Genomic DNA, 16330 nt, shown 5'->3' with positions numbered 1-16330 from the left:
AATCATTATTGGTTCCTCCCTTATTCCATTCATAGCCTTGCAGCAGTGCGCCAAATTTAATTACTTTTAACACTGGAGGTACATGTAGGATATCTGAAATGACACATTTAAGATGTAATGATCACTTCATGAGTTCTCCTTCTTTTTCATGATGGGAAAGTAATTTATCATTAGGCATAGACAGCACAAAGAAAGTAGAAAAAAAAGTGGGACATTAGTCTGCCATTAGGCAAATGCTGGTATTTTTGAGCAGTATCAGGTGAATTTGCTAAACCTACCAACCACTGGGGCAGGTAAATCAAAGGAACATAACAGAGTGACTTTGTGATGGTAAATAAACTGAGTGCTGGTTTTCCGTTTGTTCCTACTGAGCAGACCTACACATTCACTGACCAAAGAGCCTCTGTCCAGGGTCAAAGCTGCTGTCAAATGTTTTAAGTCGGCTGTGTGCTTGGATGGACTGACGAAATATCGCATAAGTAGTGCTGCAGCCGGTTAATCTACTAAAGGTGCCTTTGAATCAATGTTTTGTTTGTCTTAATTCCAAGATGGTTAAGCAAGGCCTGAATTCTGACATAAAATTGCAGGAATTGTGCACAAAGAATCTAGTTCTTTACTATACAATAAGAGTTAAAAAAAAAAATGGCAGATAAAAAAGTGCCTGGTAGATTTTTGAATCCACCAGACATAGTGGCAGGTAGGCAATAAAGTTAATTTCCAACCCTGCAACCCAAGCACATGACTTAAAACTTTTAACTGTGAATGGGAAACATATTGCTTGTGTCTATATTAATGAGAATTTCGTTGTTGTAATCTGACATAGACATCTGTTGGACACCTACTATATACATTAATGTGTCATCTGCATAGAGTGTTATCTTACATGTGTTGCATCCTATACAAATGGTATTGTACAAGTAGTTAAATAGATATTTAAATTGTTATATGTCAAAAAAGTGTCAGGCTTCCACTCATATTCACCCAGAACCAGAAGTTGACATGGAGTGTTTCAATCATACTGATTCTTGTATCCCTGAAACATTTAGAACCCTCCAAAAATAGGGCTATGCAACACAATGAAATGCTATTTCGGCATCAGGGAATGCCAGGCTACAGGCAAACTGGAAGCAAGGTGTCCCTTGATAAAGCTTGTTTGATCTGGGATAATTATTTTGCCAACTACTGACAGAAGTCTACAGGCTAAGACTTTGAAACATACCCAGAGGTTTACTGGAATTGAATGTGATCTGAGTTGTTTTGGTCCTTATGAAAACCTTATGTTTAATGGCATAATTTAGGATTTTAGCAATTCTGCTAGGATAATATTTTGAAATTCACAATAGAGTTGCACTAGATTTTCAAAAGCATTTGGAATTTAGGGTCGGGTGTTGTTTAGGTTCTTTCTGATACCATTGCTGAATTAATACTTCTTATACAGTGCCTCAACAGTGCCTGAATCGATACTTTTAAGTGGAATAGGTGTGTGTGTGTGTTGAAAATCAGCAGGAGAATAAAAAGCTGTCTGGGTATTTTACCAGTCAAACACCGGTTAAGAAAAGTTTCCTCACTCAGGACTGCAAGCCTTGTGGCGACAAAAATTGAAGCATTCTTTTTGCTAACACATTGACTGACTTCCCAAGGATACCCAACATAAAACAATCCCTTTTCTAGACAATCACAGTCCTTAAGGAGCAAATAGCTCACAGTGCATGACAATGTTATAAGTTGATGGCTAAGAGATGAGTGCTCAGTTTGAAGGAAAAACAATGTTTTCTTGTTTGGCATACTGTTGATAGAGCTGGCACTTCCATGACTACAGAGAGCCCAGTATAAAATTGGTAAAGCGTTTGAAATTAAAGACTGAGTGGAGTTCACCACAACAGCAGCTCTTGGAGAGCTTCCAGGACAGCTTAGGACTGTGTCTGCCACAGAAGGGCAGACTGTGTCATCCTCTTGGATATTTTACCCTTTTATTGATTTCATACATCAATCATAGTCAATATAATTTGGATGTTGTTGACAAAATCTTTTTTTAACCTCTTTGATGCCAAGAGGAAACAAGTTTAGAAATATATAAGGCAAAAATAAGTGACTGCATAAATATTCACCCCTTTTAAAGTGACTGACCTAATTTAACAACAGTCCAGTCAATTGATGCTAGTTAGTGAAAGAAAAGACACCTGTGCCTGGAAGGTCCAGTCACTGGATAATCAGTATTCCTGGCTACCATTACACCATGAAGACAGAAGAATATGCCAAGCAACTCAGAGAAAAAGGTTATTGAAAAGTATTCTCATTAAATCAAAACTAGAGGTCACCAAAAGTGGGAGACTCCATGGCAAAGTGAAAGAAAGTTCTTTGGCCTGATGAGACCAACTGCTGACACCAAACACGGCACATTACCACAAACGCACCATCCCCACAGTAAAGCATGGTGGCAGCATCATGCTGTGGGGACGCTTCTTGGCAGCTGGCCCTGGAAGGCTTGTAAAGGCAGAGGGTAAAATTAATACGGGAAAATTCTGGAGAACCATCTTATTCAGTCTGCAAGAGAACTACGCCTTGGGAGAAGATTTATTTTGCAGCCAATGACCTGAATTATACCGGAAAGCTACACAGAAATAGTTTAAAGACAACCAAACTCTGTGCCCCCTGGCAGAGCTTGAGCTGTATTGCAAAGAATGAAATAAAATTGCAGTGTCTAGATATAAAAGCCTGATATAGAACTATTCAACCTGACTTGAAGGGGGTGAATATTTATGCAGTCACTTATTTAACATTAAGCAGTTTTATTCAGATGGCCTTACTTTGTAGAAATCTGATTTCACTTTGACATCTAAGAGTATATTTTTGTCATTTTTATTCACACTGAAAGAAAAATTCATCTGCTTCATTTTTTGTTAAAAAAGCCAAATCTTATTGACCTGATTTCTAAAATCATTCAAAGGGTAAAACATCCAAGTGGGTGAATACTTTATGCCATGTCTTTAACATTCAAAATGTTACAAATACCTTAATTTTTAACTCTGCAAAGCACCTTAAATTGCTTTAGAGTCTATTGATATCCTATTGAATTTAACTCCAATCAAAAATCCTTGCTGAATGAGATGGGGAAATACATGAGCTTGTAACTTAAACCACTAAGGCAGGTTTGTAAAATACAGTGCAGATTGGTTAAAACTCCATCTGTACAGTATTTTATTCTCACAGTTACAAAACCACCAGCAAAAGCACAAAAATATTACCAACTAGTGTCAGAGAAGCAGAAAGGAGACAATCTTGTGGGAGGTCACCAATTTCTTGCTTTGACTTTCATGAAAACAGAAGAGACAGAGAGAGAGAAAGAGAGATAGAGCAAGAGAGAGAACGATGGAAGATTTGACTTTCAAAAAAGGCAACTGGGGGGAGATGGAAAATGAGGATGAGCTAACCGATTCTTACCACTGGGATGAAAAGAGAGAAAGCAGTGCGTGGGGTCTGTGTGTGTGTGTGTGTGTGTTTAGGTGTGTGGGTGTGTGTGTGTGTGGGAGAATGACAATCACAGAGGTGACAACAGGCTATTGAGGTTGGCAGAGCCTACGATGATGCAAGTAATTTGAGGTTGAGAGCTCACAGTTGACAAAACAGTTTATCCGAATGCCAATATATGTAAAGCAGAATGAGCTGTGATATAATAAAAAGGGAAGCTGTGGGAAATGCTGGCAAACACACACTCCAGCAGACACAATAAGCGAGACAGGGATGAAGTGAGCTCCATTTTTTTTTTTTGCATCAGGCAGCTATAAAGGCATCATTTTTCAATAACAGCTCACCTAAGAGTTTATTATCTCTCTGAAACTATAGCCACCTGCCAAAGTTTAACACCCACCCTCTTAGGTTTAAAGTTTCAGCTTTATACATGTCACGGAACCCACTATAAAAAAATCACTCAATCCACTATTATTGTGCATGTTACAGTCATTAAATACAGCTTCCATGGATGGTAAAAGGTTAAGAAGCCATTGTTGTGGATGAAGGTAAAATGCGTCACTTTCTGCAGGTATTCCAATCCTGTCTTAACTATTGCTCAGCAGCCACATGCAGAGAGGAATCCGCTGATGTCTGCCAGCTCAAAACAACTATCACAAACCTAAACACCACTGCTTTTCTTGCTCTATGTCGTTGAAAGTAAAAGATGTGACTGGCTGTGTTTCACATTTCTCTCATTGCTTTCTTATCCTGTGTAAAGCCCATGCAGCGACATCCAGACATAACTTAGTCCTTTGTGCCAAACACCTACATCCTAGTACAAAAACATCAGACACAGCGGTAATCCACGTTGCTGTATGAGGTGACATGTTCATTGTAACGGTATAAATAGCCTTGTTCCGAATCACTCTCACATTCACTGTCCTGCTGCTGGCAGTGGAGCACCAAATATGGAGAGCAGTATGAGTTTAGACAGAACTCTGAAGCCATAACTGTTTTATTCACAATCAAAAGCTCTTTCATCAGCTGTTTGGCTGCCAGCTCATTAGTACCACTTTCACATATTCATGCAGGTGTACAGCGCAACACCCCAAAAAGCCCCACTTTACTGCCACAGCTTCTTCTACCCCTTCAGCCCCCATTGACTAGTCTCCTTAGTTCTGTCAAGTGATGAACAGCGGTACTCTACTTTGCCGACTCAGGGGCCACATTTCTTCGGGGGTTAAGTAGATTGATTTGACTTTCAGTGAACCATTTCTGCTGATTACAGTTCTCTTTTAAACCTTATTGGGGACTTTTTTAGTCAAGTAGGACTTAAGAGAGCCACATGTGGCTCAGGATTAACAAATGGGCATTGCCAATTAAGAAATATGTTAAATGGAAAAGTCAGTTCTGTCTCAAAAACCCTCCACATTTGACCGAATTTAAAAAGCGATAACTTTCCCTGAAATCACACAGACTGTTTAAGGCTAAAATGGACTGCTCGAGATGGCATATTTTATTTGTAAAGTCACTGTCATTTATGTTAGGTAGGCTAATTCTTTTATGTTACTTTTATATGTTAGGAAAAAAAAACTCTCAGATGTAATCATCCTGTAACCCTGATATCAGCACGTATTTCTGACATCCTCTATAGTGTAGATGTCCTATAGTTCCTTGGTTCCCAACCTGGGGTCCGGGACCCCTTTTGGGGTGGGGGCAGAGATTTCGGGGTGGGGGGGTGGGTCCGTCTACTTTGAGGTTGTTAAAATTAGGGCCATTCAAACTAACTAAAATCATTATGAAACACGTGAATGGTTCATACAAACGGTTGGCAACCATTGCTGCATAACTGCAGTTAACATCTGTTAATATGAGACCCATCAGTGTACTTACTGTCACCATCTGACCATTCACCTGCCTCCATTTTACAAATCAGTTGCAGATCAAATACAGTGCATTCAGAAAGTATTCAGACAGGTCAATGTATTTTCTGGCAGTTCCATTTCCTGTTTGAAATGAGCCTTAGAAATCCGGTGAAACTCTTATTCTGTTTAATCTTTTTGACAGACAATAAGAAAAAAAAAGTGTTGTTTTCCAGTTTATGGATACATACCTTAAGCAGTTCAGTCTTATTAGGACTCAATTGTGACATGAGGGCTTTAATTTTGAAGTGTTCACCTCACCTTTCCCATTTGTTGACAAACTTTCCTTTTCCTCGAGTATTTCATTAAAACTAAATAATGGAATTGAAAAAAAAGACCTATTCTTTGAAATAGTTTTTCCTATTTTCCAGCTTTGTGATAAAACGGAAAAAAAAAATTAAAAATTAAAAAAAAAAAAAAAAAATTTGAAACGGGGCACCGTTTATTCATTTTCCCATTTTCTGTCAAAAACATAAAGTTTGAATAACAACAGTTTCGACAGATTTCTGAGACTCATTTCAAACAGAAAATGGAACTAACTGCCAGACAAAACACTGACTCAGATCCCCTCACTTTGTTATGTTGAAGTCTGATGCTGCAGTTGATAAATATTAATTTACACCCAGTGCCCCACAATGACAAAGTTAAAACAGAATGTTTGTGCAAAGTCAGTACAAATAAAAAACTGAAACATTACAGTGACCTAAGTATTCAGAGCCTTTGCAAAAACACTCGGTTGTAGATTTGTCAATTTGTCACAGCTGACATTGCATATCTCAGCAAAAATCAAGCCATGAGGTCAAGGGAACTGCCAGCGGAGCTCAGAGACAGGATTGTTTCAAAGCACAAATCTGGAGAAGGCCACAAAAAGCTTTAGTTGCACTGAAGGTTCCCGTGAGAACAGCTACCACCATAATTCTCAATTGGAAGAGGCTTAGTGAAACCAGGGCTCTTCTAAGTATTGGAGACAGGGGGAGAAGGGTCTTAGTAAGTGAGGTGACCAAAATCCTGATGGTCACTCTGACTGAGCTCCAGAGATCCTGTGTGGAATGTGGACAAAGTTCAAGAAGGACAACCATCATTGCAGCCCTCCATTGATCTTGTCTTTATGGTAGGATGGTTGGACAGAAACCTCTCCTGAGTGCAAAAAACAGTATCTTTCTCATGAAGGTTTTTGCAAACACAAAGCCTTACACCACCCAGTTTTTGTTTTTACATCATTGTCCGTGGAAGTTCAGAACTCTTCAGCTATGAAATCCACAGAGCGTTGGCGGCTTTTAGATACCATGTGCCTTAGCAGTCTTGATTTCTATGATTCTGCATTATCTTCTGCTTTGTGGCCAAGCTGCTGTTGTTCCATGTCTAATAATATCACTTACAGTTGACCCTGGAATATCCAGCAGGGTCGAAATTTCATGAACCGTCTCGTTGCAAAGAAGGTATTCATCACAGTATGACCCAGAATGACGCAGCATGAGCCATTCAGTATCACACGTTCCCAAATGGAGACTGCAAGGCTAAGTGCTTGATTTTATACCCCTGTGGCAACAAGTCTGATTGAAACACCTGAATACAAGGATTAACAGGTGTTGCCAAATACTTTTGTCCATAAAGTGCATGTTTTTTCTGCAGTGATGTGATAAAATTATGCAACACTTACCATAACTCAGCAGCGTTATCACTCTTGGGATGTTCCTGTCTAAATAATTTCACATCCCATACTCTAAACCAGTGGTTCTCAACCTTTTCAGCCTTTGACCCCCAAAATTAAGGTGCCAGAGACTGGGGGCCCCCACTGTACCTGAAGGTGGTTGAACAGCCAGGAACATTCAAGAATACAGTAATCATGTGCAGACAAGGCTGTCCATAAGGAAGGATAAAGGGGGAGGTTTCTGGGACCCAGCCAAACTGGGGGCCCATGGAGGTCAGCATAATCATAGTCCATTGTGAAGTTAAGCCGTGAATACCATATTTTATATTTGGCCTGAATAATAACCACTCTTATCAAAGAAACAAATATCTTTATTTATTCATTTAGCCTTCTTTAGATGAAAAAAAACTTTTGTTAAAAACATAATTTAAATGGGTTTGAAATTACTAAAATTGCTTAATAATGGCAAAAAATGTGAAAAAATTGTGAAATTTGATTTTTTAAAGTACATAAATTCGTTGAAAGTGGCAAAAAATAGTTACAAGTGCCAAAAAAATAACCAAAAATGAGTTACAATGGCAAAAATGGGCACAAAAAGTTGTAAAAGGGGTTAATAAAGTGTCTGAAATGGCTTCAAAGTGCAAAAAATTGGTGGAATGGGATGAAAAATTGATACAAACTGAAAATTCGGTTAACTGTTGTTAAAATGAGCAAAAAATGGGTGTAAAAAGGGGTTGATAGAGGCAATAATGGGCAACAATAGGCAGATAGTGGCAAAAATTGGTTTAGAAGTGGCATAAATAGGTTTAGAAGTGGCAAACACAGGCAGAAAAAAGTGAGGGAGAAGGTTTGAAATAGACAAAAATGGGTTTTAAATGACAAAAATGTGCTAATACTGGAAAAATTGGTGTTAAAAAGTGATGAAAAGGGTTAAGATTTGGTAAAATTGGTGTAAAGTGGTAACGGTGTTATCTAAAATAATGTTAGTTTTTTTTAAGGCATTTGGTGACCCCCCATCACTGCTCACAAACCACTCCTCTAAACTACTGCTGTAATCAGCCTCTTTATTTCATCACTTTCTTAGGTCATATGTGTCATCACTCACTTTTAAAAAATTCTTTCATCAATAAACTTTTCTAAAGTTGATGAAGGCTAAAAAAGCTGAATGCAAAAGGGTTTTTCCAATCCCAACTGCCTTCCACACATGTATTTCAGTGAATCATGTTGCAGCTCATATGTCATGTCCAAAAGCGTGCAGATGTTGCATCCAGACTTAAAAGCGGAGGCACACCAGCGATTCATCCAGACTTTAAAGTATACATGAAAACGTTCCATCTGGTTGCAACAGTTTAACCAAAGCATAGTACAGACTATTTATTAAAACCACAGGGCACTCAACAAGTTAAAAAAAGGATGAAGAAAGGGTATGATTTGTCACCTTTAAGATATGTCTAAAGAAGAAATTAATGGGTGTCAACTTGAGTGCTACAACCTATAAAGATGTTAGAAAGCATTGTAAAAATAGTTTGCCTCGTATTTAATGTGTGACCATAAAAAGGCACAAAGAATATCTGGTAAGAAGTCATTTGTCATAAAGGAAACAGCACCAAATTTTCGTTTGTTATTTTGGGACTGACTGTGCCACTATTGAGTACCATACAGCCCATCTGACAACAGCAAGTTGTACTGCACCAAAGTTTAACCGGAGTCCTACAATCCAGCGCTCCAACATCAGAGATGGTTTACTGCACAGGCTGGTAGGGTCCTCAATGTTTGGCAGTATGATGGATTCACCGGCCAAATAGCCAATTAGGCACTTTGTAGTCTGACACTTTCACAACGGGACATTTAATAATGGAGGACAGGAGCGTGTTCGTGTGCATGTGTGGACGCATATGAAGACAACCCAAGGCCTTCAGAATGATACTGATTAATGGTCCTGTGGGAGGCAACTAAACCCCCATCCTCGCCTCTTCTTGTTCTTTTTCTTTCTTATGTTGTCTTACCTTTTTGTCTCTTTGTGTAGCTCATACCACTCCTCTCATACACCTTCCCTCTCTTTCTCTTTCTAGTCTTTTTTCCCTCTTGTACACAATATAATGGAGTGTCAAGCAGACAAATGTGCAAACTACTTTTAGCCATTTTCCGGTTTAAAGACCTCGGGGGCACTAAGATAATACGCTAATTGTCAAGGTCCACAGAGCAACTGAGTAACTATGTGTGTGCAGGTCTCTGAGTGTCTTTGTGTCAAGCTCCTTTATAGAGTTGTGTATGAACACACAGTACAGTTGTTAAGGTTATAAAAGGCCCACAAATACCTCTCTCATGTCTCTTCCTTCCTCTTTCTCTCTCCAGCTTCCTCCCACTTGTTTTCTCCCTTCACAATGTGTGTGTGTGGGTGTGTTAGAGAAGGTCAAGGTATTTAAATCAGCATTTTCTCCTCTCACAGGGACCTTGAACTCTTCCTTTTGTTTTAATTGACATGAGCAGAGTGGGGGGGCAGGGAAGCAAAGGAGTCACATTCTTCTTAACACTAAACTAATAGATGGATGATGAAGAAGGGAAGAGGAGATGAGGAAAATGAGGAGAGGGCAGGGAGACGTCGGTCCGCTGTTTTCATTTGCCTTTCATGTGAAGATCTGACTTTTTAAAAAGGACAGAAAAAGAACACAAACAGAGAGAGATTGGGGAAGTGATTCTGGTGACCTGAGATCAATTAAGTGAGTGAGAAAGGGCACGCATGCTGTCATCTTTGCAAAACAGCTTTTGTAATCTAGGGAAAAAGTTTCTGTGTGACAAGAAAATGCATCACTAGGATCACTTCAAGGTTGTTTAAGTGCTCCAACTGCATGCAATGAGAAAAACAGTTTAAAACAATTGTTCTCTTTCTCATCTATGAAATCAAACTTGATAGAAAAGTTTTCCAAGAGAGTTCTATCAAGGTTTTTGATGCTAAATGAAGAGTTCTAACTGATGTTAAAAGCATCATTGATAAAACAGACAAATAAAGTTTGTAAAAGTTTGACTCAAGCAGTTTTCCTACAAAAAGAACAATTTTTTTTAAAAAGGCAATTAAAGACAAAATATGTTTAGTTCTTCAATCTTTGACACAAGCATGCTGACGGACATGTCCTTTATGATTTGTCTCAGGTACTGTGAATTACATTATTGACGAGCTTCTTTACTGATTAAGTTAGACATTTTTTTGTCTAACATATTCATAATCTACCTTTTTAACTTGGGGGCAGCAGGGACACTGAGTTATGTACTTACGCAGGAGTAGCATCAAGTTTCTATAATATAGCTCCAGCAATTAGAAATACTTTAACCTTTACAATTAACTTCCTGAGACCCAAACTTTTAAGTATGCATTTTTCATTTATCATAGTTATTTTGGATAAGTAGGACCTGATAAGTATAACAACTAAACATTGTATTTTAACAACAAGTAGTTCAGTCAGGAACATTCTCATCATACATGTAACCATTTAATTGCAAAATGGATATGTTTTACTATTTCAAAAGACGCTCTCTTAATCAGTAAAGCAGCATGCTTTGACTTTTCAGGGAGTGCAAAGCTAGAAACCCCCATATGGATGGATACATTAATGACAATGTGTACTGAACACAGAAGAATTAGTCAAAGGCAATTAATACATACTAGCATAAATCTCAATATGAGGTTGCAACAAGCTGTATGCTATAAAGGAGGAGGCTGGGGTGGAGGAGGTTAAGCTTTGCCAGCAGAGTGGTGCATCAGAATTAAGGCAAGTAGTGATTAGTCAGAAGTATGCCCTAATTAAATATACAGCTGTCTTGAGAGAAAGAGGTGCCATTGGCTGGGGGAGGTGGGAGGCAACATTAGGATCAGCTGGCTGTCATCTGATCATGGCTGGGCATATGACTACTGTGTCCTGCATGAACTAACACTAGACTTCATTTTTCAAAAGAAAAGGATGTCCTCCTATGAAGACAGAAGGTCTATTTTTCCATACAACAAAGAAAAGACACCATTGTGCTTCACAATGTGGCTAATTTGACCAAACTGAATTTAAATACGTTTAAATGGCAAGCTTTTACACACTGGTGTGCAGAACACAATGAGGATCCGATATATTGTGGTACAGGGATTTTCTGTGTTTCCAAGAGATTCTCTCGGAAAAAGGTGTGTCCCCTCCTTCACTAAAGGTCTTCTTGGCTGGAAATTCTGCCTGCCAGATGGATATCAAGGTAAAATCTATGGGGTGCCATTCCTTGGCATCTCTGTTTATAAAGGACACTCGCCATCTGCACCCACCTGTTAGACGTAAGTTTCCCAGGCTCAGGGTGAACTGTCCTTACCTTAAGCCTGTGGCGGAGCCTAAGAACTCATCTCAATGATGAGGTGTGGGGAGAGCAGGGAGCACAAGAAACAGAAATGCTCTGTATGCTCCTGTGTCATGGCCATCATTATTGGCCATGGACCTCTCACACTGAGAGCAACGTTTCATCTTGATTGGTCAAAGCTTTAAACAATGATGATTTTACATCTTGAGTTCTGTACAGATATCAAATTGGAATACATGAACAAAGTGAGTAAAGGGTAGCCTATTTTAATATAATGTTGGCTGTATTACCTTTTTGCACCTTTGGGTCTGGACGCTGACAAATATCTCATACTACTGAAAAGACAAAAACTAACACTGAATCTAATACAAACTAAAGTAAAATCGAGCATTTTCACACAAAAATTAAACCAAACTAACAAACAAGAAATTAAATCATATGGAAAATTATAATTGAAAACAAAAATACAAATACAAACTAGAGAAAAATCAACCGTGATGACTTTTATGTACACTGTTTAGTACCGCCATACTAGCTCAATGCTGACTTTACCCCTTGACCGGATTTACCCAATTTAGCAACCAACATCACTGCTGGATGTGGTGGTGAATGTTGCACCTCTAATGGACTGTGATGTCAAAGAGGAAGAAGAACACAAGTGCAAGTAAAACATAAAAGTTACTTTCTGATGACAACACTTGTATTATATGATCAGATTGGAGCGACAAAACAAGAAAAGCACTCAGTGTATTTTTGCTCTTTTAGATAAAAAATGTTGAGCCTCCTGGTAAAACTGCTGCTACTGCTGCACCCACACTTTCCTTCTTTCTTTCTATTCTCCATTGTTTACTTGCCTGCAGTTACTTCAGCTAAATCACACCCATAGCTACTGCCTCTTTTTCTTCTCAAATGAAACTAATCGTTGCAGTCATTCTCTGCCCTGGAACAAACATCTCAGCTTGACTCTTTGCAGGATGGATCCACCTGATGACACACATGGAATCTGGCCAATCCATCAGCATTGCAAGGTTTATAACTGACCCAAAGAGAGCTCCTTGCAGAAGTGTTAATTACCACCAGCAAAGTTTTTTATTCTGTGAGTTATTTTCTTACCCCCTCTGGATGTCCGTCTGAAGCTGTGACCACCAGTGTATAATAATCCAGAGTCTCCCTGTCCAGAGACTTGTTTAGAATCAAATACCCTGAACTGCAAAAAGAAAGAAGAGAAAGTTGTGTCAACCTCTTGAAATGAGCTCAAAATAAACTAAAAAAGACAAAAATGGAGAGCATCACAGCCAAAACATTAGCAATGCATTGTTTTAAAAAAGAAGAATACTGTGATTTCATTTAAACTTTCTAGTGAAGTCATTCAACATTAACCATGATAATCAATAGTTTTCTGTTAAATTAAGCCATTTATTAGTAATTTCTTTGCTAACTCTGCTACCATAGGTACAATTTTAACTGGGAATCTGTATTCCTCTTTAAATACACCACTTTGGAGATGCATTTCAACAGTTGGCAAGCTCTTCTACCCACATCATAAAACCTTCAGCACCCAGAAGTGTATTTTTACTCTGATTATGGGCACTTTGATGTAACAGATGATGCCTAACACCCATCGCCTCCCCCACAGTGACATTAAGAGGTGCCCTCTCGGGTGCTGTCGCTACAATGGCTGAGACAGTGATGCGTCATTAAAACTCCTATAGGCAGCTTTCCACAAAAATGAGAGGTAAATTTAAAGCAGATCAAAACAGCTACAACTCGATCCTTTAGCTTTAAAACTTCAAGAAATATTGAATACAGATTCAATAAAATCTGACTCACATGAAGATTAAAAAAGGTGAATTTCTAGAGACTACTGGGTTTATTTGTACACAATTTGAAAGCCAAATGTGCAGGGGAACAAGAAAAAAGGAAAATTAGCAACCAGTGTATTGATTTAGCTTTATAAATAAACAAAAGTGGAATCAGTCGCTTTGTATAATATATTTATAAAATACCACATTCAAGTAATTTCTTGAATAAAAATCTGCAAATAAAATATTCAATCAGATGCACAGGGGTCAAACAAGTCATGTTTAAGGGCAAATTTCAACATAACTAAAAAAAATAAAAATAAAAGGGTAAATTACCCTGAAAGATCAGCAGCTTCAGCTGTCCAAGACTTCTGACTAATCAAAACCAACAGAAATCTTTGATGCTGGCCCAGATTGATACGATTCGACTCATTTTCAAAGTGAGGATTTACATAATGATTGAAGTATTTCTCATTTGGGCTCCTTACACGATTGAAAAACACCATCTGACATGGGTGTGTGTTGATGACCAACTTAATGTGTGCAGTACAGATGTTAAGTGGTCCACAGAGGAAAAGATGTGAAGCTTTCTCTTTTTTTACTAAAAGATGCTTCATGTATATTTATGGAGGATTTGTGAAGAGCAACCTCCTTCCATGCACATGTTTACAGACTTGAGCATGCACATACAAACACACTCTAAAACAATCTCATTTACTCCAGAAATCTGTCATAATACTTTAATACGCCTGCGCTGAAAACAAACATCTGACGTGTGTAAAGAACCTTCATTAAATCCTATTGTTGATAAAGATTATTTGAATCTATTATAATTTACTGTTATAACGATGGAGGAATATTCATCTTAGAGGTCATCTCTTGCATCTTGAGCTAATATTTTTCCATTTAGACTTATAGAAAAATATTCTGAATCTGTTGGACAATATAGTTTGTACCATTATTGCATTTCACTGGGAAAAAGGATAAGACATAATACCTTATCTCATGTACTCTATGTGTAATTTCTAAGTATTTCAATAAGCCTAACTCTGCACAAATTATCTGCATGTTACATAACTCTATTATATTAAAAAAAAGGAGGGTATTCTCACTGATTCCTTAAAACCACAGGGACAAGAATTCTAAATCTATAAGAAAAACCAGAAGGTCATTTTGACTGTTAGACTACAAACTCTTGATTCAAAAATAGCCCAGAACGAACAGAAATGCACTTAATGAGTTAGGACAGGGGTGTCCAAACTATGGCCTGGGGGCCAAATGTGGCCCGCAGTCCATTTTTGATTGGCCCTCAGCAAATTCTTGACAGTAGATCAAATATGGCCCACATTTGAACATTAACATTTTGCTTGACGGTATTGAACTGCATAGTTTCAGCACAAGGCAGTGCTACAATGTTAATTCCGTAAACAAACATTTTGACAAAAATGTACTTGTGTATTTTTTAAGACTAAATTGCGACAACACTGTAAATAGTGAACATATTTGCAACCAAAATAATAACAATATCTTTATTTATAACTTCCTAATGGATTACAGCGACAAAGAGCAGAGCCAGTAACATTTCAGGGGCGGAGCCAGTGGTAGCCAGGGCTGAACAGAGCCCTCTGAAATCTGATTGGCCATTGTCTAGTTGCCTTGTCAACAATGAACTAGCCATTTAGGCCTACTCAGTAACTTTGCATATCTTAACCTACATCATATTGGTTTTAAATATCCTCAAGGTGAGGAATATGAAAGTGAACCCACCGTCCTTATATATTTGTGTATGTGGCCCTCAGTGGAAAAAATATGGACACCCCTGGGTTAGGATATCTTAGAAATAAATAAATAAATAAATAATGGCTGCCATGGTCTTTCTGGCGTTAATGGAGAAAACACAGCTTACTCACTGACCATTTTTCCAGAAAACTGTCAAATTCTGCTAAAATTCCTGAATATAAATATAATTTGCTCTTTGAATTTCTTTGCAAAGACTCCATTTACCTTTCATTCACTCTACTATTAAACCTTAATGTGTGTCAACCTTGCTTAATGTTTCCTTCCTACTCACACATTTCCTCACTCATTTTCCCTTCCATCCCTGCCCATATCTTTTGCCAACACTTTATTCTCTCTCTTCACCGATTCTCTGCCTCGTCTTCATAATTCTGCCCCTTCTCGAACAGACGTTCATGATACTATCCTTTGTTTCTCTCTCCTCCCTCTAGAAATGTAGATAGGATCTTTCCCCGGCATAAGAAATGTATTTTTAATGAGCAATAAATGAATAAATACAACAAAGGCTCCCGGAGTCACTGAGTGTGTGCTAAATGTGTGCAAACAGGAGAGAGTGTGGGTGTTTATGTGAAGCCCTCATCAGACCCTGGATGAAATAATTTCAACTTCTTTCAACCACAACCACACAGTCAGAAAAAACACATTTTTAACAGATTTTTCACACATATAAGAGACCTGCCTTCAACAAGCTCCACAGTTATCATCAAGCACTATACAGTATAATAAGAGCCGTGTGTATGTGAGCACACTTGCCTCTGCTGGAGTGCAAAATGCCCACTTGGGTCTCCGCTGTGTATTTTGTAGATGATGGGGTCCCTCTCTCGATCCACTGCCTGAAAGTTTTAAAAAAGAGACAGATGTAAAAAGTTATTCAATCAAAAATGCATAAATATGTTTTTTAAACTGTGATTTACAACTGGGGGTTCTTTGTACCCTGGAATTGTCTGGAATAACGTAACAAGGATGAATATATAGTTCATATAGCAGTGGAAATGTACCCTTGTTTTTAATAAAGGTTAAATAGCTAAAAGAAATAGATAATTGATTAAATTTAGGACACAAAATAATGAAATCTGTATTTGCTGGATTATTTCTTTGTTGTAATAATGTTTTCTTGCAATAAATCCTATACCACTGTGAAGCCTGTTTATTTCCCTTTTAAATGGTGCCATACTTCTAGCTTATTCTGCTGTTGCTATTGACTTTTGTTTTGAGCTTCTGGTACCCCCAGGCACTGACAATCAGGTGCCTTATTAACACCTGATTGTCAGCACCTGTAGACATGGGCTCGGCTACAGTGGTCAGTAGGTGTCTGCTCTAAGAATCGGCATGCCATATTTAACTAATGTGGATAGGGCCCATGCAATAGGGCAACTTCAAGC

At 38.2% G+C, this 16330-nt stretch overlaps 1 protein-coding gene across 1 annotated transcript in view; it reads right to left on the bottom strand.

The window, feature by feature from the left end:
* Nucleotides 1-16330, bottom strand: part of LOC121528360 (protocadherin-15-like) — a 246739-nt gene that overhangs the window by 131762 nt on the left and 98647 nt on the right. The window contains exons 17-18 of the mRNA XM_041815789.1: nucleotides 15702-15781; nucleotides 12463-12556 (exon numbers count right to left, since the gene is read on the bottom strand). Coding sequence (XP_041671723.1) covers nucleotides 12463-12556; nucleotides 15702-15781 — 174 coding nt within the window. The remainder of the gene's footprint in view (nucleotides 1-12462; nucleotides 12557-15701; nucleotides 15782-16330) is intronic.

The sequence above is a fragment of the Cheilinus undulatus genome, linkage group 20 (genome assembly GCF_018320785.1).
Source record: "Cheilinus undulatus linkage group 20, ASM1832078v1, whole genome shotgun sequence".
NCBI lineage: Eukaryota > Metazoa > Chordata > Actinopteri > Labriformes > Labridae > Cheilinus > Cheilinus undulatus.
The sequence above is the reverse complement of the archived record's forward strand: the minus strand, read 5'-3'. Positions and strand labels throughout refer to the sequence as shown.